General features: G+C 35.5%; 1 protein-coding gene across 3 annotated transcripts; it reads right to left on the minus strand.

The window, feature by feature from the left end:
- LOC111045424 (U4/U6 small nuclear ribonucleoprotein Prp31) lies at window positions 1-25327 on the minus strand. Of its 3 annotated transcripts, none has more exons than XM_039436968.1 (10): window positions 25223-25327; window positions 24864-25005; window positions 22939-23136; window positions 16936-17140; window positions 12989-13158; window positions 11829-11986; window positions 9587-9727; window positions 5433-5582; window positions 1937-2164; window positions 1-209 (listed from the first exon to the last, which is right to left on the minus strand). In XM_039436968.1, exons 2-10 carry the CDS (start codon window positions 24979-24981, stop codon window positions 105-107), a joined length of 1473 nt encoding a protein of 490 aa, XP_039292902.1. In that variant the 5' UTR covers window positions 24982-25005; window positions 25223-25327; the 3' UTR covers window positions 1-104. The 3 variants fall into 3 exon arrangements, with proteins under 3 accessions (XP_039292902.1, XP_039292903.1, XP_039292904.1); XM_039436969.1 differs by having other exon boundaries at window positions 25154-25281; XM_039436970.1 differs by lacking the exons at window positions 22939-23136; window positions 24864-25005; window positions 25223-25327 and adding an exon at window positions 20889-21092.
- Between the last annotated feature and the right edge of the window lie 834 nt (window positions 25328-26161).

Genomic DNA, 26161 nt, shown 5'->3' on the forward strand with positions numbered 1-26161 from the left:
TTCAATGTTTCAATATAATTTATTTCTAGAACATGAGATTGAAGCATTTTTAAGCACTAATCGTTAAAAATAAAAATAATCACATACAGTGTTGATACCGATTATCAGTTCTTTTGCAAATTAACGAATCCTGCTGTATTTGAGAAGTATTTCGCATCAGATTCCCCCACATTCTTCTCGGCAGCCTGTGGATTCACTATTTCCAATCCCTGCAAACAAAATATTATTTTAAAATTAACCAAAAGCAGTAGAATAATTATAAAATAAACAATACAATGAATAAGAACTAAACCAAATCGAGTGGATATTTAACATGCAAGACGTTGAAACTTGAACAAAATTATTAAACAAACAAATTCTTCAGAAAGCATGCTTGGTTGTGGATTTAATAGTTTGCCCGGTTGCACAGAAGCCGGTTAAATTTTAACCGTGATTAATTTCACGAGAACCAATCAGAGAAGGCGTTTTTGAAAAGACGGCTTCTCTGATTGGTTCTCGTATAATTAATCACGGTTAAAATTTAACCGGCTGATGTGCAACCGACACTAAATATGAAAAGCAAAGGATGAGACCTATTCTTATTATTAATTACTAGCTTATTATTAAAACTTGACAAACTGAAAACTTGACGTAATGAAATCTTGAAGAATTTAAAATAGGCCTATAACCACCCTCGGTTAATTAAGAATCTATATGCAAAATTTCAAGTTAATCAGTCAAGTAGTTCAAACGTGATGATGCGTCAAACATAATTTTCCTATCCCGTACGTGTATAAGCCAGTTCTTTCCTTTATTAGCCTATAGTATAGATTACTATCACAATTGAATGAAAAAATATCAATTGAATCGAATTTTATGTTTGTTGCAATCGTCTACCATCATTTCTATGAAACGTCATATTACATTTTAATTGTTAATTATTATTCCAGAAAAACTCATTTAATAAACCTTACAACTTTGTTTTTCAAATATAGCCCAGTACATATTAGAATATCGGGGACCGAGCTTCTCTCTGGAGTAAAAAAGCACAAAAAAATTATTACGAAAGAAGAAATTATAATAACATTCATACAGAAATGTTCTATCAAATCACAGTAAAATGAGATTAACCCCCAGAGGGATGCAAACATTTCCCTCACAAAGGCCCAGTTGCACAAAAGCCGGTTAAATTTTAATCCTGATTAACTTCACGTGAACCAAATCAGAGAAGAACATTTCAAAAAGATGGATCTACTGGAATTAATCAGGATTGAAAATAACCCGGCTTTTTTGCAACCGGCACTAAGTACCTGATTGAATGATTACAAAAGTTCAACAGCTGAGTCATAATTTTGACACACTCCCACACACATGAACTCGCTCACTCACTTCCATCATCAACCGACGACGAAATAATATTATTATCAGCTGTTTATCCAAGGATGAATAATAATTATCCTTTTAATGTCCTTCAGCGAGTTTTCCCAGGGATGAGACCTAGTGCAATCGAATCTTTATATTATAAACCTACTATGCTCTGAATTTCGTGAGAATCGTTAGAGCAGTTTTCGAGATCCGGTGAAATTAAAACATATTTAATTAATTATTTAATTATTTCTCTGATTGCCAATGAATTGCAACCAGAGGAGTTTAATGACAAAACATATACATAATTGTTATATTATACATACAAAATAATTGCTAATACTAAACTTAGTTCTAATTATGATACCCCACTACAAAATATGTGTCGAGGTGATCATAATATTCTTTTTTAAAACATGTATAAAAAATGTAATTAGTATATAAACATCTAAACATCCAAACATCTAAACATATGAACAGAAGTTGCTCGTTTAATAGTATAGGATAAGATGGCTTGAAGCAGTATTCCGCAGCTGCACTAAAACCTGAATAAACAAGTTATTGAAGTGAATGGATGAATTGGATGAATTACCTGAAGCGGCGTGAACGCAACACTGGATGCTGTGCCGGAGACCTGCTTCTTGACAGTGGTGCTGCCTCCCCAGACATGCTGCTGCTTTTGCAGGTTTTTCTGCAGGGTCTTGGAGATGCGCACCTTGGTCTTCTCGTCGACCTGCGGCAGCCTCACTCGGCCCGTGCCCGTCTTGCCGATGGTGCCCCGCGTGTAGCCAAGGTCCTCCTGGTAGGCATCGTCCTCTATCTGCAATTATTTATTATTTCTTTATTTATTCAGTCATGTACAATTATTACAGAAGGCAAAACAACAGGTGCAATAGGCTTATACCCAAAACTGTCCCTTCTCAAATGTTTACTACAGTCCGAATTAAATTGTAGGTTAAGTTACCATCACTTATTAAAATAACAATTTACATTTCAAAAAACAAACAAATCTTCAATCAGAAATAGATATTATGAATAACTAAATCTCACAGAATTAGAAACAATTACCCAAAAAATCTAAATTTCGAATAAGACTGGAAAATTTTAAAAATTATGCAACAAACCATGTGAAATTAGTTATCTATTTATTACAAGATCAAGAACAACGACTAAAGGAATTACGCCCAAATAAGTCTTCAATAAAATCAAATTGAGCATGTAAAAAAGATAAAAAATAATTCTGGCCGGTTGAGTTGGGAATTTTCTGCATCTCCAACGATTGCTGATTGTCACCTTTTGGAAAAAGTCCTTACAACTGGCGTGATAGTCCCGAGAAGTCCTGATCAGATGGGCATTTTGATATAAGGGAATTAAAAAATGTTGAAAAAGATTAAATATAATATACACTACAGTGATTCAATGCCTGCAATTCACTAAAGGTGAAAACACAAAATAAAATAAAGAGAAAATAGTGTAAAGTTTATTAATCATAGTGTAAGAGAAGAATGTGTAAGTAGAAGTAAATCAAATTCAAATATAAAGATGAATACATTATGGGCTGGTTTCCGAGCTTGGGATTCAGCTGAGTTCTAGACTTTAAACAGCTGGAGTCAGAAAAGTAGCTTTCCGAAACAGGGTGTAGTCGCAGTTTTTATGACAATCTTTATTTTCTCATTTCTATAATAATTGGAAAAGTTTTTCCTTGACGAAATGAAACATTCCTAAATTTTATTTATTATTTATTTCATGTTACAAACAAAATACATTTCAAATAAAAAATAATACACATTTTTTCCATGCATGGGCAAAATGCCTGTGTGCAGGAAAGAGTAGCAATCTGAATAGTTCATAATGACAATAGTCCATAATAAGTTAACATAATGAAATACATGACAATATATGTGAAAGATGGAAAAGATTGAAATGAGAGATGGAAAAATGAAGTATGAAGTGAAGAAGAAGAAGAGAGAGAAAAATGAATGATGGGCAGAAAACTCACTGTCAAGCCAAGAACAAGAGAAACGGATCAGAACAATGGCCAACCGACTCAGCAGGCATTAAGGCTAGTCTTATCAAAAAGTATAATTTGATTTAAGAAAATCTAAAATTCTTATCCTACCAACCTCCAAAAGCCATCTATTAATGTGGTGTTTGTATACGCCTATGGACCGTGTTTCAATGTCTTTAATGTGTTGGGGGAGTTTTGAGTAAAGTATACTTGCTTTATAGAAGGAATTTGTTGTGTTTATTGATTTGGATACTCTAGAAATAACAATGCCACCGTTCACCGAGCTCATGGTTGTGTAGCCATGTTGCACTTGAGCGAATATGTCTGGTTTATTCTTGTAGATGTGCATAAGTAGGGATCGAACATACAGCTGATTAATATTAAATACTTTAAACTCGTTTAATAGGGTTTCAGTAGGGTATCTACTATTTTTCTGTAACGCCGTTTTAATAATAGATTTTTGAGTCACTTCCAAGGGATTCAAGACAGTCTTTGTGGCGCCTCCCCAAGCTAAGGTACCATACTGTAAGATAGATTGGGCATACGCATAATATACTTGCTTAAGCATTTCAATATTCATGATTTTACTTAGAAAATTGAAAATGTATAATAATTTCCTTAATTTATTCCTAGTAAAAATGATATGGGAGCTCCATTTCAAACGTTTATCGAATAATACTCCTAGATACTTATATTCTGAGACAGCTTCAACTGTGTCACATACCATACATTCATCCAACGCTCCACATGAGTGCAATCTTAATTCCAAATCCACAGGTGCGGCATCTTCTCTGAGACAAATTGGCATGCACTTAGTTTTACTCACATTGACAGTTAGACGATTCTGATCAAACCATCTTTTCACTTTATTCAGTCCACACTCTGCATGTTTGTATACCTCATTCCAAGAGCGACCATCGAAAAGTAAAGCTGTGTCATCAGCATATAAGAAGCAATCACCGTTCTGTAGATTCAGCTTTCCCAAGTTATTAATAAAAATTAAAAATAAAATTGGTCCTAGGGTGCTTCCCTGCAGAACGCCATAATTCAACTCTCTACTTTTATACTATTTTCATTGAGAATAGTGACAATCTGGCGATGGTCCGAGAGATAGCTCCTGAACCAGTTTAATGACATGTCCCTTACACCAATATAATACAGTTTATTCATGAGGATATCCCGGTCAACTGTGTCAAACGCTTTTGCAAGGTCTATAAATAGCAAAAGATTTTTCCTGTTTTTCCCTATTAGGGTGTGTATATCTTTAGTCAAGTTGAATATATATATATATATATATATATATATATATATATATATATATTCAAAATAGCTGAAACTTTACACTATTTTCTCTTTATTTTATTTTGTGTTTAATTTTCTAGTTTTTCGAAATTTAATTTAAACGTGGACTGCGACTACGCCCAGTGTTGGAAAGCCAATTTTCTGACTCCAGCTGTTTAAAGTCTAAAACTTTACCGGGTTTGGAAACCGGCCCTTAGCTACGCTAAGCTAAAATACGTCTTCGAAAGTCGTAGCCGTACTATCTCCCAATATGGAATGCTACGCTATGCTGATGTGAACGTGACAGATACGTAGCTTGGATCTAACATTAGGATATTTCAGCGTAGCGTAGCTAAAAATGTGAAGAGACCTTAAGAATTGCAGAGTCATTTGAAATAGAGATAGGAGATATTGAACTATAGTAATGTCCACGTTAGAGACATCTGTCTCGTCAATGCCTTCTATAGACGGTAGCTGATATACAGGTTTATTGATGTAATATTAACTGTTCATTCTCGTTTAAAATAATCAATTATATTTTATAAATCAAGAGATTATATTTTTCAATAATCTCATAATGGATTTTCATAATTAAGATGAAATATTTTGTTAATTAGTTATTAATTCTACATTGTTGAAAGACGATCTGCCAACAGAGCAAAGCGAGATAGAGATAGCGCTACCCGCTTTGTTGAATGATAGACAAGGATAGCAATACCATTGCTAATCAAACACCTCCTTTATAACGTGGACCTCACTATAATCAGACAGTTTTGAGAGATTGATTGCAACAACTTACGTCAGCGAAATTCATGCGATTGTTCTGCTTTCTGAGCTCGGTCATGGCGTATCTCTCCTTCAGCTTTCGGACATGCTTGCCTCCGCGCTTCTTCCGGCCTGGGTCAATTGGTTTCGGAAGGGGTTTCACAAACTTAACTGGTGGGGGTTCCTGCAATCAATCAATCATCTATTTATTATTTAAAAATACATATAATACATAAGAGAGCACAAGGTATGACATCAATATTAAGAGTTTATACAGCTTTCTTGTTGCAAAGACTTCTTACTATAGAGTAAACGATTTCTGTAATCCTTAGTACACATTGGCACTTACAAGTTGTATATATATATTTAGATAGATTTAATTCTTTTGCTATCGGACAATACAGTCATCAGCAACGTCAATAGAATATTCATAACACTTAATTTATTATAAAGAATGTGTGAAAAACTTCTCCAAAGAATAGAAGGGGTTTGCACACAGTCACACAGAAGATCAAATAGTGATTTGCCGAACAAAGATACTAGATAATTTTTTATTGGCTCTGGCAACCTATTGTAGACCTTTGTTTCCAAGACGTGATGGGACTTCTGTACTTTGGTTAATCGTGTACGTTGGGTATCAAGTTGTTGTCTTTGGCGGGTCTTGTATGAATGAACCATACCTCTTGTGTACATTTTACTCTTATTTTTATGTATATATTGGGCAACCACAAATATTATGCTTGTTAAATAAATTATGAACATCTGTGTTATGTGAGCTGTTAAATCTGGTTATTGTGCAATTACAAAACTAAAAGGAAAAATAATGTTTATGTGAGAAATAAAATGAAAAAAAGCAAAATTTTTAGAAAAAAGAAATAAAATGAGTAAATGATACCTATATATAAAATAGAAAATTATTGATGGAAAATAATTAGATTCTAAAAGAAAAAAATATTTGAGAATAGTCTCTTAAAAGATGATTAAAAAAAATGAATTAATAAATTCATAATATCTAGTTTGTAATAAGGTCTTCACTATAATTTATTCTATTTTCAATTATCCAAGTTTTGTTTTTGCTTTAAATATTTAACCAGTACCATTTCCTTGATGTCCATTGGCAGCCTGTTGTAATCTTTGGTCCTAAGTATGTGACTGTTCTCTGGGCGGCAGTTGTCAGACTGGGGACTGCTAGATCAATATTCTTCTTCGCGTGCTGTGGGTGTGGTCCATGTTGAGAAAGAACTGCGGGTTTTCTGATGAATGTGAGTAATTTGTGAATGTAAATTTGTCGGATGCTCAGTAGTGGAGCTCTTCATATAGAGAATCTGAAGGGTAGAGTGGATGTTTGTCCCATTATTCTGAGGATGAGTTTCTGGACTTTAAAAAAGGATTGATAGGCAGAAATACGTAGCTCCCATGCAGGATTCATATCTTGCTATTGACTCTACCAATGCGTGATATACAATTTTTAACGATCCAGTGTGAGTATCTGTCGGAGTTGAATGAAACTGTAAACCAGTTTCCTGAGTTTTGTGTTTGCTGTATGATGTGTTTGTCCCACCAAAGTAAGTCGTCTATTATAGCTCCTAAATATTTTATATTATCTGTTCGTTCTACTGATGGACAATTGCAGTCTATGCGATTTATTTTGCAGTGATGTAACTTGATTGTATTTCGTACAGGTTTTTTGGAGTCCGTCAGTGAAAATGCTAGAAATTAGTTTTTGATGAATGAGAGTCAGGATTTACTGTGGAGCAAAGTGTAATTTTTCCATGCCTAATTCAGCGGTTATGAAAGTCTCGTTCCAGTTGTTGCCTTGAAATATCACAGCTGTGTCGTCGGCAAAGACATAATCTTGCCACCAATGTCGAGTGTGCATTTAATCACAAAGATGAGGTACAGTATCGGACAAGAACTGTTCCTTGTGGCACGCCGAATTTTACAGGAAGGCCTTCTTCTGCACTCAGATTTTTCCTATTCTCACTCTCTGTTGCGAATGGTTGAGAAATGAGGAAAAAACAAAGAATACATTTCATATAAGTTTAATTTTGCAATACTTGTTTATATACAATATTTTTTGTTTTTCCACTGTCTGCGTTAATATAAAGACTATGGTTTGCCGACTCGGGGACACGCAACATACAGTTGTCCATGTGAAAAGCAATCACATCTAAATCTAGACCACACAATTCTAAAGATAGACTAATACATTATTATAATCTATCCCTTCATTTTGTTATATGATCAAATAACCAGCTGACTACTAAAATATTAGCCTACTTTGTATTTTAGCATGCAACACAGCCCAGATCGTTATCAACAACACCGTTGTCAAATGCCGGTATGTTAGTAGAAAAGAGATAAGAATTTTTTTTATTTCTCGTTGCAAAGACTTCTTACTATAGAGTAAACGATTTCTGTAATCCTTAGTACACATTGACACTTACAAGTTATATATATATATATATATATATATATAATATATATATATATATATATATATATATAATTAGATAGATTTAATTCTTTTGCTATCGGACAATACAGTCATCAGCAACGTCAACAGAATATTCATAACACTTAATTTATTATAAAGAATGTGTGAAAAACTCCTCCAAAGAATAGAAGGGGTTTGCACACAGTCACACAGAAGATCAAATAGTGATTTGCCGAACAAAGATACTAGATAATTTTTTATTGGCTCTGGCAACCTATTGTAGACCTTTGTTTCCAAGACGTGATGGGACTTCTGTACTTTGGTTAATCGTGTACGTTGGGTATCAAGTTGTTGTCTTTGGCGGGTCTTGTATGAATGAACCATACCTCTTGTGTACATTTTACTCTTATTTTTATGTATATATTGGGCAACAACATAAATATATTGGTTGTAAACCGTTAATATTCCAAGAGAAACAAATAACGGTTTTCAATGTTCCCTGAAAGTGGTCCCCACTATTATCCTCACAGCTTTTTTCTGGAGAAGAAGAACGCCAGAAACATGACTACTTCCAGCCCAGTGTAGGATACCATATCACAGAATAGGTACAGAATGGGAACTTGTAATCAAACGCCTATCTAACCAATGCTTTTTACATGACGCAAATACTAGACACGTCACTTGACCTTAGGATTTCCAATCCTGGTCTTCTGATTGGCTCGTGGCAGTGAACGAGATCAATAATTGATCCGGATTATTAAAGTGATCCGAACCTACCATCAATACTATTACAATGCGGCGCTTCCTAACAAGATGGCGGATTTTTGCGTCAGGGTACTAGCCAAGTTTCCATACTGTATGTATACGTGACCATATGACAGAAGACTGTGGAACAAACTGAAATAAGCCATACGCAAATACTCATTCGACAGTTGACTCTTGAGACATCTTATGAGGTGAATAGACTTTGAGAGCTTGCCACAAACATTTCTACAATGAGGCTCCCATGTTAACTTTTGGTCTATGTAGAAATAAATACAGGTATAGGCACATTGTTTTAATTATCTCGGTTTAATTGTGTTCTCTAATTTTATATTTAATTGATTTGAGGTTTCTTTCAATAACATATTCTAGATTATATTTTCTGACGATGTTCAACTGCTTATTGTATTGTACTGTATGATATACTATGTTTAATAAATAGACTTCATATCTCATCTTATATTTGTTCTCTTAACACAATATCTAATTAACAATGCATGAAAAATACTGTTAACTGCTCATCATGGTCTATACTATATACATAGTATACTATACATATCACTATGTATATCACTATACATATCTATACTATCACATACTACAGTAAGGTCCACGTTCCAATGGCAGTGTTTGTGCTATCCTTGTCTATCATTCAACAAAGCGGATAGCGCTATCTCTTTCTCGCTTTGTTCTGTTGCCAGATCGTCTTTTAACAATGTAGAATTTAAAATTAATTCACGAAATATTTCATCTTAATTATGAAAATTCATTTGAAAAATATAAATTCTTGCTTCATAAAATATAATTGAGTATTTTTTTTTTCAAGAATGAACAGTTAATATCACTCAATAAACGTGTATCAGATATCATCTATATAAGGCATTGTCAAGACAGAGGATCGGTAACGTTGATCTCCTACCTTTCTCCACTGTCATTATAACGTGGACTTCACTATAGGGTGTAAAGTGCCCTTGGAAAATTCTTCTTACGGTTAGTTTGTCGATTTTCTTCTCGATTTCTTCGCGGAACTTGATGCCGACTTCTCCTCGTTTGGCTTCATGTGCGGCGTCCACACGCGACGCCAGCGTCGTTTTCGAAGCAACCAGTCTTGCCGCTTTCCGTCTCAGATCCTGTGCAAACAGACAAACTATCAATTAATTATCATTCACATTTACGAGGCATTATTAAACCGGTTAAGCTATGGCGTAACGTGCCCCATGTGGGTTGGGGGAGCTTTGAGTCGAACATCGTACCCATCAATTTGTTGAAAACCAGAATACACCCACAGTATCCCTGTGGAGGCGACTAAAAGGTGACCCCTTTCCAAAGCTCTTTTTCCAAAACCCTTCTTTTCCTTCTTAATATGCCTTGGAGCTTTTCATTTCTAGAATAGCACTTTTTCCATTGACTTGGATTTGTGCCATTCTTCCTTTCTTTCTCTATCTGTAGGCCTTCCTTGGCCATACTCTTCTTAGGCCAACCCAAGGTGTGATGTGGACCGTGCTTATGGGGGATGCTTTTATATGGTATCTCTAACGGTGCCTGCAGTATACAGCCTTGCCTGGACATGCGGGCCTCTGTCTGGGTTGACTCCACTTCCCCAGCTGTTCGAGGGAATCACATGAACAAACCAAAACCCAAGGCAACTCCAGAAGTTGCTTTGCCTTCAAACCCATCGGATCCGCCCCACCAGGGCAGCTTCCTCAATCTGAAATAGGTGATTCAGGAACACAAAAAGAAAAAACCAAGGGACCAGGGATGGGTGAAACTCCAGGCACAAATGTGGGTCAAGGATGGCCGGGCGCCCTTGAGGCAGTTTGGCGACCCCTCCTTCAGCGGAAGGACCTACAAAAAAGGCCAGGATTGGAACTCACGTAGGTCACGAGTCGGCAGGTGGAGAGACCAAACCTCACCACTGCTCAAAGAAGGGCGGTCATTCAAGCGAAACCTCTTGGGAGATGTGAGGCTTTTGACCCTGCAAAGTTTCGGAGGGGCAAAAAGAAAAACCCAACAGATTGATTGATTGATTGAGTACTTTATTTATGTAGATTACAATAATACTGGCTTATACACTACTAGCCGTCAGGCTCGCTTCGCTCGCCATATCCGTCTAGCCAGGGGGCTCCGCCCCTGGACCCCCGGCTGGATCGGGGGTCTCGCTTCGCTCGCCTGCATTTTTCATTTGGGCATTTTTATCATATGTTAGGACAATCCAGTCGGGGTCCAGACTAAACGGCTGGCTAAACGGATATGGCGAGCGAAGCGAGCCTGACTGCTAGTAATATAATATTCCCAGGATTGAAGTAGCAGTGCCCAATCAATTTCTCCGCGATAAATGCATTCAAATCTCCAACTTGGTGCCAACCTAACAAAGTTAAACCATTATTTAAATCTTCAACTGAGTTGTGGTCGATGTTGTAGAAACGTTCCATGATGAAATAAAAACACATAGATGTTGTCAGTTTTCTACACTTTAATTTGGTACACGACCATGGTTTAAATTATTTAAATTATTATTAAACAAACTTAAATTATTAATTTAGTTGCCAGTTAACAACTGTTTCGAAGAGGTACTCTATCTAGATTATAGTTCTATAGTAACATATGATATGGAAATTTCAATTATAATTAAGAGATTGGGAGAAGAAGAATATACATGCTAAAAGACGAACTTTAAACCCTTAAAAACAACCCTTAAAGTTAAAATATTGCCAAAAGATTTCTTAGTGCGCCTCTGATGGGCCAACTGAACATACCTACCAAATTTGAACGTTTTTGGTCCGGTAGATTTTTAGTTATGCGAGTGAGTGAGTGAGTGAGTCAGTCAGTCAGTGAGTGAGTGCCATTTCGCTTTTATATATATAGAATACAATAGCTTACAATACAGCAAAGTTTTAGATGAATATTTACAAAACATTAACTAAGAAAATAATTATTATTGAACTGTACAATGATATGAAAAAAATCAATTTGGAATAACTATACAATATAATATTTTAATGCATCTACATAAATTGTATACTTCCAATGTCCATTCTTTGGAAAGAATATTAAAAATATCCTTCCCAGTAACTCTCTACCAGAGATCAGAGATGGGTGAAACTCTATATTTTCTCTATGACCATACACTTTAAAAGCTTCGACGTTTTAATACAATATATGCATTTATAAAACATTAAAGTGAACTATTGAGTGATGGAGATAAGTTGAATAATGTTTTTTACAACTTACAGGTGGAGTGTCCTGTACAATGGTGGCATAGTAGATGAATCCAGTGTGTGGCAGAGAGGCTGTCTGAGAAAATCCCGACAGAGTTTGCTTCTGTGATCCAAGCATCAACACGTTGCAAGCTGGCATCTTGGAAAGCTTTGATAGCCCTCCAGCAACACCTGAAATAGTACAATAGAATAGTGTCTTTATTAAAGTAGTTACACCTGAAAAATATAAAGTTTTTAGCTCAAAAATTTCTAGTTTCATTGAAGATTTAGATTTTTTGAAAAACTATCAAGTTACTGTTCTAGATTTTAGACTCTAATAGTATCTATTTTAATCAAAATTGGCTCGTTTATCTGAGTATTGAAGAGCGTAAATTGTATTTTGAAAAGTGAAAGTGACATAACAACCATTTTGATTTGGACAGTATAGTATAAATTGGAAATGGGACAGTTTTGGGCATGAGCCTGTTGTGCTTTTCTTCATGTCAAGTATTTTGTACACAATGTGATAAATAAATAAATGTGAAATAGTATGCCTACAGTGAGGTCCACGTTATAATGACATTATACGATTGACAATAGTGTTGCTATCCTTGTCTATCATACAACAAAGCAGATATCGTTATCTCTCTCTAGCTTTGCAATGTTGTCAGTTGGCCAGAAACTTTTTATTTTAATTTTTGACAGTGACTGTACAGATGTGACATCTTTTTTCTTCATTCTATCAAAATACTTCAGTACAGAAGTCGTATAATTAATTTAAAAATGTATTTTTGAATTAATTAAATATTTTTTAGATATTACCGTATAAGAAACACAAATTACAACCGAAATGACACTTTAAAAGTTTCTGAACATCCCAAACATCGTCCATGCTTTAGTTAGCCCACCGGTATTATAGGTGAGGCCTACTGCCTAGTATATTGTTAATTTTGAATGAAAAAGACTAAGAAATTGTCAAAAACCACAGAAATCTGTGGGTTTTTTCATTCAATATGAATAATTACCACAATATCAACTTCTCAACTACACAAAAAATATTGTTAATTATTAATTCTACATTGTTGAAAGACGATCTGGCGACAGAGCAAATCGAGAAAGAGATAGCACTATCCGCTTTGTTGAATGATAGACAAGGATAGCAATACCTCACTATAGGAAGGAGTGATTTGTTACCTAGGATTTTAGCAGCGGTAGATGCTCCAACAATGGCGGTTACATTGGGCGCAATGAAAGTCATTCTGCTCTCCACGTACTCGTAGATACGCAACTTGAACGTATTCAGTTCCGCGGCCATATCACACGCCTCCTGGATCTCTTGCAGCTCTTGTTCGTTCAATATTTGCCTGCAAACAAAAAAAAAAACACAACTGAATTGAAATGTGGACATAAATGATACAAAACTTTATATTATTACATACTATTGCCTATAATAAAATAAAATAAATAAATATGATTTTATTGTCATTCAACTGATCATAGTTACAGACAACGTCATATTCTAATTCTAATTCAACACACAACATACATGAAGTCACTTTATAAAGATATAAAGTAATGGGTTGAAACATGACCTTGTCTAAATTTACATAATTAGGCTATAATTAAGTAACATTAAAATAGGAAAAATATTAAGTCCATATCTAAAAAAAATCACAAGTTAATTTAATTAATTCAATTGAATAGTCGATAATTCCAATATTTTATTTATTCTTACAAGAGATTCGTAAGACTCTTTGTTAATAATAATTTGTTATGAATGAAAATGTCTCAAATTAATAGAAATGTCACAATTTTTAAAATGCTACTCTTGATGATACAGTTCGAATTTCACACACATACATATTTTATACAGTTTAGAGCACAATACTTTGCAATTCTAAAAATTCATTAAGTGAACAAAAAGGATTTCTTAGTAGCCTAATAACTACTACTATCCAGCACTAGAGGATATCCCTAAGTAGGGCTTTTGTGTTCCGAATTTCATAGTCAACTCAAGCCGATAGTCCTAGTAGTTGTTAGGGCCGGTTACCGAGGTCGCAATTTAGCCAAGTTCTAGACTTTAAACAGCTGGAGTCAGAAAATTGGCTTTCCGAAACGGGGCGTAGTCGCAGTTTTCATGATAATCCTCATTTTCTCATTTCTATAATTTGAAACGTTTTTCCTTGACGGAATGAAACATTCCTAAATAATTAAAAATAGCTGAAACTCTACACTATTTTCTCTTTATTTTATTTTGTGTTAAATTTTCTAGTTTTTTTCGAAATTTAATTTAAACGTAGACTGCGACTACGCCCCGTTTCGAAAAGCCAATTTTCTGACTCAGCTGTTCAAAGTGTAGAACTTAGCTAAATCCCGAGCTTGGAAGCCGGCCCTAATTCTCAAGACATAAATTAGGATACATACACTGATGGACACAATAGGAACGCATACACTGATTTTTGAAATTTTTATCCACTCGTTGCAGTATACCAATATTGGTATGTTGGCAATGGCGTCGCGAATGTTGTTCTTGAAGTGTGCTGTGACCGTTGTCGATCGACATAAACCAGGGATTTAAAATAACCCAAAGAAAATCACATGAGCCTCATCACTGAAAAAATTACCGCGTCTTCAGGCAGGTTGTCAATCAGCATATCACATGCTTTTTGGCGGGCAACAAAATCGCGTTCAGTTAGTTCTTGAACAACAGCCAATTTATAGGGATGAAATTGAAGATCTTCGTGGAAAATTCGTCGAACAGTGGAGTCAGAAATTGCCATAGCAGCTGCGTGTTTGCGAGCCGAACGCCGGGGAGAACGCACAACTGACTGTCTCACTCTTTCGATACTCTTCCAGATGCGCCCCCTCCTGCCACTCTACACGACCAATTCACCGCGCGGGAATTTTTTCAAATAAGTAAGTTTCTAAAATGGAAAGTTTTGGGATACCAAGTAAATTGATACGGCTAGCTAAGCTTAGTACTCTACACTCAAGATGCAAAGTAAAAGGAAAAACCACAAGCAGTTTTGAAGTTAATGCTGGAGTACGACAAGGAGATGGAATGTCGCCAACATTATTTAACATAGCCTTAGAAGAAGCACTAGAAAGAGTCAAAAGTACAAATGAAGGAGTAAATATAAATATTCTGGCTTTTGCAGACGACATTGTTGTAATAGCTGAGAAAGAAGAAGACTTTGTATACCTGACAAATATTTTGATTGAAGAAACTGAATATGTAGGACTAAAAATAAATGAAAATAAAACCAAGCTCATGCAGATAAGTAGAGTTCAAAATATAAACGGACACAATGAACAATCTCTGAAAGTAAGAGACTATAATTTTAAAAATACAGAAACTTTGACGTACTTGGAAGTGACACTCACGCACAACAACTCAGAAGAACTGGAAGTGACCAACAGAATAAGATCGGCAAATAAAAGCTTTTATGCATGCAATAAACTGCTTAGCTCAAGACTCCTCTCACATACATCAAAACTAAGACTATACAAAACCATCATAAGACCAGGGGCCCGTTTCACAAAGGTACAAGTAGGTTACAAGTCTTGTTGCCAACCATGGTTTTGGAGAACAGCTGATTACTAGCGTTTCACAAAAGCAGAATTGTAAACTTGTAGTTACAATGAATTTCTACAAGTTTACAAGTGATTTGCTTGTTACGAACAAGTGTTTCACAAAGATTTTCATTGTAGCCAACAATTTTTGTCGAAATTACTTGTTCGTAACTATGAAATTTCTACCGAAGTGGAAAGCTATGTAAAGGATTTACAAGTGATCATTAAAATGATTTTAAATATTCAATAAATATTTCTAATAATCAAAAATGCCCTATATTCCTCTAAAATTCATTATTTTGGAAATATATGCATCAGGAAATTGAATTTAATAAATTTCCAAAATAGTTATTAATGTGTTACCTCATAGGTTATGTGTACTATAGTATATATAGTATACATTATATATAGTACATTTACTATATATATATACAGAGTACATATACTGTGTAGGTCACAAATTCAGCAATAAATGAAGTAGACTGTACAAAAACATTATATTGCTTTCAAATATTTTCAAAGTAATTATTGAAAAGTACAAGTAACCTTTATAAAGGATGAAAAAGGAAATCATCATGAAAATAGGTTATGTTTACTATTGAAGTACTTGTAGACTTGTAAAATTGTAAACTTGTAGATCATAAATTTTTGTGAAACGTGAGTACTTGTAAACTTGTAACTACAAGTACTTGTTCGTAACCATGGTTGGTAACAATACTTGTACCTTTGTGAAATAGGCCCCAGTACTACTATATGCTTCAGAAACAAGGATACTGAATAAAAAAGAAGAAAAAAAGGCCATTGTTTTTGAAAAGAAGATTCTTCGAAAATTTTTTGGCCCAACACTAGAGACCGGAGTTTGGAGAATCAAGCACAACTATGAAATACGCCAATTATTCAATGAAGCAGACATAGTGGGTGAGATTAAAAGCAGAAGGTTACGGTGGACTGATTGATTGATTGATTGAGTACTTTATTTATGTAGATTACAATATATACTGGCTTATACACTTATATACAATAGCTTACAATACAGCAAAATTATAGATGAATTTACATAATATAGACTAAGAAAAATAATTATTGAACTGTATATGATATGAAAAAGCAATTTGTAATATAATAACTATAGATAATAATCATATTGTTATGCATCTACATAAATTGGCGGAGCTTTGGACATATCAATGTCCATTCTTCGGAAAGAAATTAAAAATATCCTCCCCACTAACTCTCTACCAAACGGGACGGGACACATTCTGAGGAAAGAAGAAAGCGCTCTGACAAACAGTGTACTGAGGAATAATCCTAAAGGAAGGAGACCAGCTGCAAGGCCAAAAACTAGATGGTGGGACCAGGTCCGAAAAGATATGAGGATGAGCCTAAAAGAGGAGGACGCGGGTGACCGAAATCTCTGGAGAGGCTTAGTTGATGAGGCTAAGTACCGACTGGGGTACGAGTGGCCACCGCAGTAAGTAAGTAAGTTTCTCTGGCGCACCTTGTACTGACTAGGTGACCTTGTACTGAAATACTCCATAATTGGAGCTAGTCTTAAAAAAGGAACTTACCCCTGAGTGGTGGATGCTGTGACTGATACCACCATTATGGTAGCCTGTGTCAAATACTGCTGCAACGTCTCATTGTTTTTGGCCTGATCTAGGTCATTTCCCAGTTCTCTGACAGACATCATGTACTCCAATGGCTGGACCACTAGCGACTCCAGCTCGGGAAACCTTTTCGAGTACTTGTCACGGACGAATCTATGTATTATAACTGAAACAAACATGGATTACTTACATAATTTATGCTTATATAGGAAAAAATATATTAATGAATGTTATTTATAAGTTTCTAGTCAAATCCAACAAGGCTGAAAGCCAGGACTATGGTATTACCCATAATTAAAGAAAGAAGATATACCAATTTGGTACAAGATAATTCTTGGAACTGATTCCGAAGTTTCATGGAGTTCCATAGGGTTCGTCATGGAACAAACATAGAGTTTGTTACACAAAGCTGTCAATTATGAAAAATGGAGGTATACCAATTTGGTAGAAGATAATTCTTGGAACTGATTCCGAAGTTTCATGGAGTTCCATAGGGTTCGTCATAGAGCTTGTTACACAACGCTGTCAATTATGAAAAATGGAGATGCATCGTTTCATCTTCGAGTAGGACAATATCATACTTTGAAAGATATTGAGGAAGAAACAGACTCGGATCTTTAGAAGAGACAAATCCTATTTTCAATATGACACCAGGATTTAAAAGAACATGTTGTATTATAATAATCTTTTATCAAAAGCTGGCCACTTGACTATCAGAAAGAAATATTTTCCTTGAAATTCATCATAAAAATCAGTGACGCAGGCCCGGCTACATAAGTCTGTTAAATTTTGATGGTGATTAAATGACGGTCAAAGATCACAGTTGAAATTGTCTTACTATAATCAATATTTGACTTTGCCTATTGTTCTAAGAATTTAACGGCAATAAAATCTTATTTATTTAAATTTAACAGGCTTTTGTGCAACTAGGCCGCAGGGTTCTTAAAACTTCAAGTAGAAATACAGGGCTACTGTAGAGAGTGCTTATTAAGTTGCAATTGCTTAGCTTCTAGTGTAGCTAGAGTCATCGCGGATAGAGCACTAAGCCTAAAACCCATTAGATATGAATCGTAAAAGCAATATAGTAGGCAACACTTCTTTTTCATCTGTCGCCATAACGTTTATCTATATCTATAATAAAGGAATCTTCCTTTTGTCGGTGTTTTTGTCTCACCTACTGTACTTATGCATATGAACATAAATTGAATCTTCATTTTATAACTGTTATTTATAATATAAAGGATATCTGTGAAAGATAGCACTATGAGATTTACGGAGGACCGAGTTTATTAACTATTGAGCAAATATGACTGTATAGATAGGACTATGGTATTACCCATAATTAAAGAAAGAAGATATACCAATTTGGTACAAGATAATTCTTGGAACTGATTCCAAAGTTTCATGGAGTTCCATAGGGTTCGTCATGGAACAAACATAGAGCTTGTTACACAAAGCTGTCAATTATGAAAAATGGAGATATACCAATTTGGTAGAAGATAATTCTTGGAACTGATTCCGAAGTTTCATAAAGTTCCATAGGGTTCGTCATGGAACAAACATAGAGTTTGTTACACAACGCTGTCAATTATAAAATGGAGATGCATCGTTTCAACTTCGAGTAGGACAATATCATACTTTGAAAGATATTGAGGAAGAAACAGACTCGGATCTTTAGAAGAGACAAATCCTATTTTCAATATGACACCAGGATTTAAAAGAACATGTTGTATTATAATAATCTTTTATCAAAAGTGGCCAGCTTTTGATAAAATATTATTATAATACAGCATGTTCTTTTAAATCCTGGTGTCATATTTTAAGCAATATTTTCCTTGAAATTCATCATAAAAATCAGTGACGCTGGCCCGGCTACATAAGTCTGTTAAATTTTGATGGTGATTAAATGACGGTCAAAGATCACAGTTGAAATTGTCTTACTATAATCAATATTTGACTTTGCCTATTATTCTAAGAATTTAACGGCAATAAAATCTTATTTATTTAAATTTAACAGGCTTTTGTGCAACCAGGCCGCAGGGTTCTTAAAACTTCAAGTAAAAATACAGGGCTACTGTAGAGAGTGCTTATTAAGTTGCAATTGCTTAGCTTCTAGTGTAGCGGATAGAGCACTAAGCCTAAAACTCATTAGATATGAATCGTAAAAGCAATATAGTAGGCAACACTTCTTTTTCATCTGTCGCCATAACGTTTATCTATATCTATAGTAAAGGAATCTTCCTTTTGTCGGTGTTTTTGTCTCACCTACTGTACTTATGCATATGAACATAAATTGAATCTTCATTTTATAACTGTTATTTATAATATAAAGGATATCTGTGAAAGATAGCACTATGAGATTTACGGAGGACCGAGTTTATTAACTATTGAGCAAATATGACTGTATAGATAGGAATGAAACTTAGGGGAAGTTGAAGTGAGAACGTCACGTAATAGCCAATTATTGGCGAGATGACCCGAACGATGTGTTGACATGAAGACGTCAGAACGGGTACTGGCTCCCCACACAAAACCAAGGTCAAGAAAAAGGAAAGGAGAGGAGATGACTTGCGTTTCATAATTGAAGTAGTTTACACAATTACCAATAGATGGCATGTAATCCTTAACAATATCATTTCGTTATTATATCTAACTAGCCGTCAGGCTCGCTTCGCTCGCCATATACGTCTAGCCAGGGGGCTCCGCCCCCTGGACCCCCAACTGGATCGTCCAAGAATGAGATCAGCAGGCTCGCTTCGCTCGCCTGCATTTTTCATTTGAGCATTTTTATCATATGTTAGGACAATCCAGTCGGGGGTCAGACTAAACGTCTGGCTAAACGGATATGGCGAGCGAAGCGAGCCTGACGGCTAGTAATATAATATTCCCAGGATTGAAGTAGCAGTGCCCAATCAATTATTTTTCCGCGATAAATGCATTTAAATCTTCAACTTGGTGCCAACCTAACAAATTCAACTCAACTTAATACCAACCTGACAAAATTATTAATTTAGTTGCCAGTTAACAACTGTTTCGAAGAGGTACTCTATCTAGATTATAGTTCTATAGTAACATATGATATGGAAATTTCAATTATAATTAAGAGATTGGGAGAAGAAGAATATACATGCTAAAAGACGAACTTTAAACCCTTAAAAACATCCCTTAGAGTTGGAATATTGCCAAAAGATTTCTTAGTGCGCCTCTAAAGGGCCAACTGAACATACCTACCAAATTTGAACGTTTTTGGTCCGGTAGATTTTTAGTTATGCGAGTGAGTGAGTGAGTGAGTCAGTCAGTCAGTCAGTCAGTGAGTGAGTGAGTGCCATTTCGCTTTTATATATATAGATTAAATAAATGTATGTATCTTGGTTCAAGTGCAGTAGCATTATACTTATATTTATTTTTTGTATTTTGTTTTTGGCAAATAAAATTCATTCATTCATTCATAATATAATAAAGGAAAGAAAATGTGACCAGCTTGAAAATGTGACCTGTGTGGTCACGAAACCATGGTCCTGTACCAGGTAAAACTGTAGAATTTGACGAAATATGAGTGTTTTTATTTCATGAAGGAAAGAATTGGCTTATTCAGGTACGGGATAGGAAATTCACGAATGGCGCATCATCACGTCTTAACTACTGGACTAATTAACTTGAAATGTTGCATATCGATTCTTAATTTACCAAGGATGGTTATAGACCTCTTTAAATTCTTCAAGATTACAGTAGGTCTAGTTTTTAATTGGACCCTTGCGGAGCACGGGTTACCTGCTAGTCACCAATATTTTTATGTTCTACGACATTTCTAAGTAGTATCACACATTTTGTTTCTCGGCTGATGCACGATTCGACGTGCACTTAATACGTATTTAATGTGATCATACATACTTCAATAAGAATAAAGCACATACCTATTTCGGAATCAATATCAGCGGCCAAATTATTGGCTTCGACAATCAACTGATACTCAGGATCTGCCTCTAGAGGGCCGACAATACTGCTCTTGTCGTTCATCATTTTCTGGTAGTGATCCATTTCAGTTAATATCGTTTGCAGCCTTTCTGAACTTCTCAGCTTGGCCAGCTGTTTCAGGCTTACGCCTTTTATTTCTGCAAATAATCATAGATATTACTTGAGTGTACACATTGTCTTATTATAATACATTTCGATGACGTACTTATTATTGTGTGAATTAATAAAGTGTCGTATTTGTAACAATTCAAACACCCCGCTCTCATAGGATATTAATTATTAGAATAGCGGAGTCATCACTCAGGCCACCAAATTGGACTTTTGAACTGGTGAGCTGAGAGAGTGATGACCGCGTAGAGGCGAAACTAGGGGGAGAACGTTCCGAGACGCGCTAGAGGAAGGTTGTGTTTGAGATAGTGAGATGTAGTTTTTAGTAATGTGATTGAGGAGTGATTATGTTTAGAGAGAGAGAGTATAGATGTTTGTTATGGGATTTTTTTCAATAGAGTGAGATTGTTTTGGTGAATTTGCGTATTTATTTAATAATATTATCCTATAAAAGTAGCAGGGCCCAGGACCCAAAAAACCTGGTGGTGGCAGCTCTACTGGAGAGCACTGTCATGCTCGCCACGCACGCCACATATTAAACAAATAATGCATAGTTCATCGGTTATCATCCTCAAGGTTGGTTATTATTAGGATACAGAATGAGGTGCTCGCTGATTGAGGAGCATTTGATTATGGCCTATTATTCACTGTTCCATAGCCATATTATCCATGGAATACTGCTGTTGAGACACTCACACTGTAAGAGTATTATTCTGCTGCAGAAGGCAGTTTGGATATTGTCATCCAGTGGTCATCTGGAGCACCGTAGGCCACTCTTCGTCAGACTCGGGATTCCTAGGGCCGGTTTCCGAGCTCGGCATTTAGCTAAGTCCTAGACTTTAAACAGCTGGAGTCAGAAAATTGCTTTTCCAAAACGGGGCGTAGTCGCAGTCATTCTCATAGTCACGTTTGAATTAAATTTCGAAATACTAGAAAATTGAACACAAAATAAAATAAAGAGAAAATAGTGTAAAGTTTCAGCTATTTTGAATTATTTAGGAATGTCTAATTTCGTCAAGGAAAAACGTTTCCAATAATTATAGAAATGAGAAATTAAAAACTACGACTACTGTTATAAAAGTTGCGACTACGCCCCGTTTTGGAAAGCCAATTTTCTGACTCCAGCTGTTTAAAGTCTAGGACTTGGCTGAATCTCGGGCTCGGAAACCGGCCCTTACAGTTTTTAGCCAGCTTATCTTTGCTTCCCTGGTTGGTATTTGGAATACCAATCTGACAGTGAATCTGAGAGGGTCGCAGAGTGCCTACTCACTTCGAAATGCTCTCGAAGTCAATGTTCCTCAATGTAGGCTAAGTAAGGCTCAGAACTGTTATCCTAATATCGCATATTAAAATGTTTAACGTGCTACCTCTATCTGTGCGTCATTTGAGTGACAGTGAGTTTAAGAGGAGACTCAAGTCCTGGCTGCGTACCAAACAAAATCTTCACTCAATTTTTTCAGGAGTCTATAGTTGATATTTAGTGGCCATCACCGTGTTTAGCCATTCTATGCCATTATGTTTCAATTTTTGACGTGACAGTGTTGTCAAAAACTCTTGTGTGAAATATGTCGTATATATGCACCGGTATCATACACGCTCAAGGAGAACATATGCACTTCATCAGCACAGGAGACACTTCTTTGAAAAACGGCCATCATACATGGGAGCAAAGTTCTTCAACAAGCTGCCGATTGATGTCAGAGAGAAGGAGGGTGCAGACTTCAAGAGAGAACTGAAGAGATATTCAATTTCTATGAGCCTGTACTCAATTCAGGAGTATCTAAATTGAATTGTTGTTAATGTTGAAATTCTATGTATATTGACGTGATGACCTACCCAGCGCGTCTGGCTGGCTAATGGTCCTACGAATGAAGCACATACCTATTTCGGAATCAATATCAGCGGCCAAATTATTGGCTTCGACAATCAACTGATACTCAGGATCTGCCTCTAGAGGGCCGACAATACTGCTCTTGTCGTTCATCATTTTCTGGTAGTGATCCATTTCAGTTAATATCGTTTGCAGCCTTTCTGAACTTCTCAGCTTGGCCAGCTGTTTCAGGCTTACGCCTTTTATTTCTGCAAATAATCATAGATATTACTTGAGTGTACACATTGCCTTATTATAATACATTTCGATGACGTACTTATTATTGTGTGAATTAATAAAGTGTCGTATTAAACAAATAAAAGCATAGTTCATCGGTTATCATCCTCAAGGTTGGTTATTATTGGGATACAGAATGAGGTGCTCGCTGATTGAGGAGCATTTGATTATGGCCTATTATTCACTGTTCAATAGCCATATTATCCATGGAATACTGCTATTGAGACACTCACACTGTAAGAGTATTTTCTGCTGCAGAAGGCAGTTTGGATATTGTCATCCAGTGGTCATCTGGAGCACCGTAGGTCACTCTTCGTCAGACTCGGGATTCCTAGGGCCGGTTTCCGAGCTCGGGATTTAGCCAAGTCCTAGACTTTAAACAGCTGGAGTCAGAAAATTGCTTTTCCAAAACGGGGCGTAGTCGCAGTCATTGTCATAGTCACGTTTGAATTAAATTTCGAAATACTAGAAAATTGAACACAAAATAAAATAAAGAGAAAATAGTGTAAAGTTTCAGCTATTTAGAATTATTTAGGAATGTCTAATTTCGTCAAGGAAAAACGTTTCCAATTATAGAAATGAGAAATTAAAAACTACGACTACTGTTATAAAAGTTGCGACTACGCCCCGTTTTGGAAAGTCAATTTTCTGACTCCAGCTGTTTAAAGTCTAGGACTTGGCTAAATCTCGAGCTCGGAAACCGGGCCTGACAGTTTTTAGCCAGTTTATCTTTGCTTCCCTGGTTGGTATCTGGAATACCAATCTGACAGTGAATCTGAGGAGGTCGCAGAGTGCCTACTCACTTCGAAATGCTCTCGAAGTCAATGTTCCTCAATGTAGGCTCAGAACTGTTATCCTAATATCGCTATTAAAATGTTTAACGTTCTACCTCTATCTGTGCGTCATTTGAGTGACAGTGAGTTTAAGAGGAGACTCAAGTCCTGGCTGCGTACCAAACAAAATCTTCACTCAATTTTTTCAGGAGACTATAGTTGATATTTAGTGGCCATCACCGTGTTTAGCCATTCTATGCCATTATGTTTTAATTTTTGACGTGACAGTGTTGTCAAAAACTCTTGTGTGAAATATGTATATTGACGTGATGACCTACCCAGCGCATCTGGCTGGCTAATGGTCCTACGAATGAAGATTTGAATAGCTTGACTGCCCGTAGTGACATTCACTACCACAACACCAGGCTGTTGGATGTCCCCAGGAGACGCCGCCATCGATCACAGGCCAGTTATAGCCTTCAAATTCTTCAACAAGCTGCCTCCCAGGACCTATTGTATGAGAAAATACAAACTAACTAATAGTATAAATAGTAAGCTAGTGTCCCAGTGGGCTTCACTTTAGTAATCCCTTTTATGGACCTAATTAATTAAATACTAAATATTAGAATAGGAAATTACCGAAATATTAGCTTGTATTTTCTCATGCAACAAGGCTATGGTGTGAGCAGTTTCCACTCAAAATGTAAGTAAACTACTGTTTTAAAGAAACCAGGACCGACAGTGTCTATTGGAAACAAGAGAGTAGCCCGAGAAAAATGTTTTTAATTTCTATCGAGAAGATTTGGCCAAGATTTGAACCCGGGTCTCTGGTTTACAAAACCAGTGTCTAAACCACTCGACAGCAGCCATTCCTCTATGCGAATTAATTTTATACCTGACATAAAATTTGAAGAATGAAGTTTTACCTTCTTCCATATTTCCAATCTCATTTTCAACCTCAGTTTTGATTTCTGCTGTTTCCATAAAATTGTCTTCATGGTCATCGTCTTCAAGATCTGCCAACAGTTCGTCAGCCAAAGACATTTTTGTAGTTTTTTAAACTGCAATCTGTAAAAAATAAATTAGACTGAATCACTTATGAAAATAAATTTAAAAAATTTGCAGATTCGTGAACTTACAAAGGTGTAGCTCAACTTTAACATTAATGGTTTGATACTAGGCTATAAGAAAACTGAAATATTCAGCTTTTACTTACACAAAATAATAACTTTAACTTAAGTTAATGACATTATAAAAACTTATTCAATCGATAATCGGATCTTACCAGAAAGAGTTCAAATAATTTCCACCATAAAACGTCAGTGTCAGTGATGAAACATAAAACGTTCAAACAAGTAAGTATAGGTTATGTTTTCCTTTTCATCCACTGCCATGCTTATATCGTTCAAAGCCTTCTTTATTTGAATCACAAAAATAAATAATATAAATTAGCACAAAAAAATAGAAAACTACAAGAAAAGAAATATTATTTGTTTAAAACATAATTACAAAAGATACTTGTCGACCAATGTTTATTTCGTCATCAATTCTGGTCATCTTTTGGTTTTCATTGGCATTATGAATTGACATACTATAATTTTTGCAACAACAAAATAATTTTTTAAAGCTTTATTGTAATCTATTTTATTTAAAATAGTCTAAAGTCTATTAAAAAACAACCTCAACAGCTGTTGCTTGGTCGACCAATTTGCTTTTTTCGTCTCCATATTGGAAAAAGACGTCATAAATGAACTGATTTTATTAGTGACGCCACTAACAGACGGCTCTCTAAGTTTCAATTTACTCCTATGCCTTTCTGCTGCCCTGGTATCTGATTTTCTTGTTGAACCTTCTTGGTTGTCGCTTTCAAGCCACACATATATAGAACATACGGCTTTAACCATACGTTATACCTATAGCTTCTGTTCTATATAGATATAAAACGATATTAAAATTCATTACTATATAATACTGTGATAGAATTGGAATATCAAGTGGATATTGCCAACATTAAAATAACCTATAAAAGTTATGTTTATTTTCAAAGGTAAAAAAGAGGTTGAGTTTTTGTTTGTACATAATACACAATGACAATAATATGTATTACCGTATTGATAATTTCATAATAATATTAAATTATAATTACAGAAAATTAAAATAAAAACGTATTCCGTATAAAAATGTATAAACTGCGCATGTGCATTACATTGTATCAATGCCACTG

This window comes from Nilaparvata lugens, chromosome 10 (genome assembly GCF_014356525.2).
Source record: "Nilaparvata lugens isolate BPH chromosome 10, ASM1435652v1, whole genome shotgun sequence".
Classification (NCBI taxonomy): Eukaryota; Metazoa; Arthropoda; class Insecta; order Hemiptera; family Delphacidae; genus Nilaparvata; species Nilaparvata lugens.

Excerpts from the sequence above, each read along its gene's own strand:
- LOC111045424 (XM_039436968.1), bottom strand. The coding sequence starts at position 24,981 with ATGTCTTTGGCTGACGAACTGTTGGCAGATCTTGAAGACGATGACCAT. Across the intron at positions 17,141-22,938 it reads TGATATTGATTCCGAAATAG|TTATAATACATAGATTCGTC; the intron begins GTATGTGCTTCA and ends TGTTTGTTTCAG. Across the intron at positions 5,583-9,586 it reads AGAAAATCGACAAACTAACC|GAACCCCCACCAGTTAAGTT; the intron begins GTAAGAAGAATT and ends GATTGATTGCAG.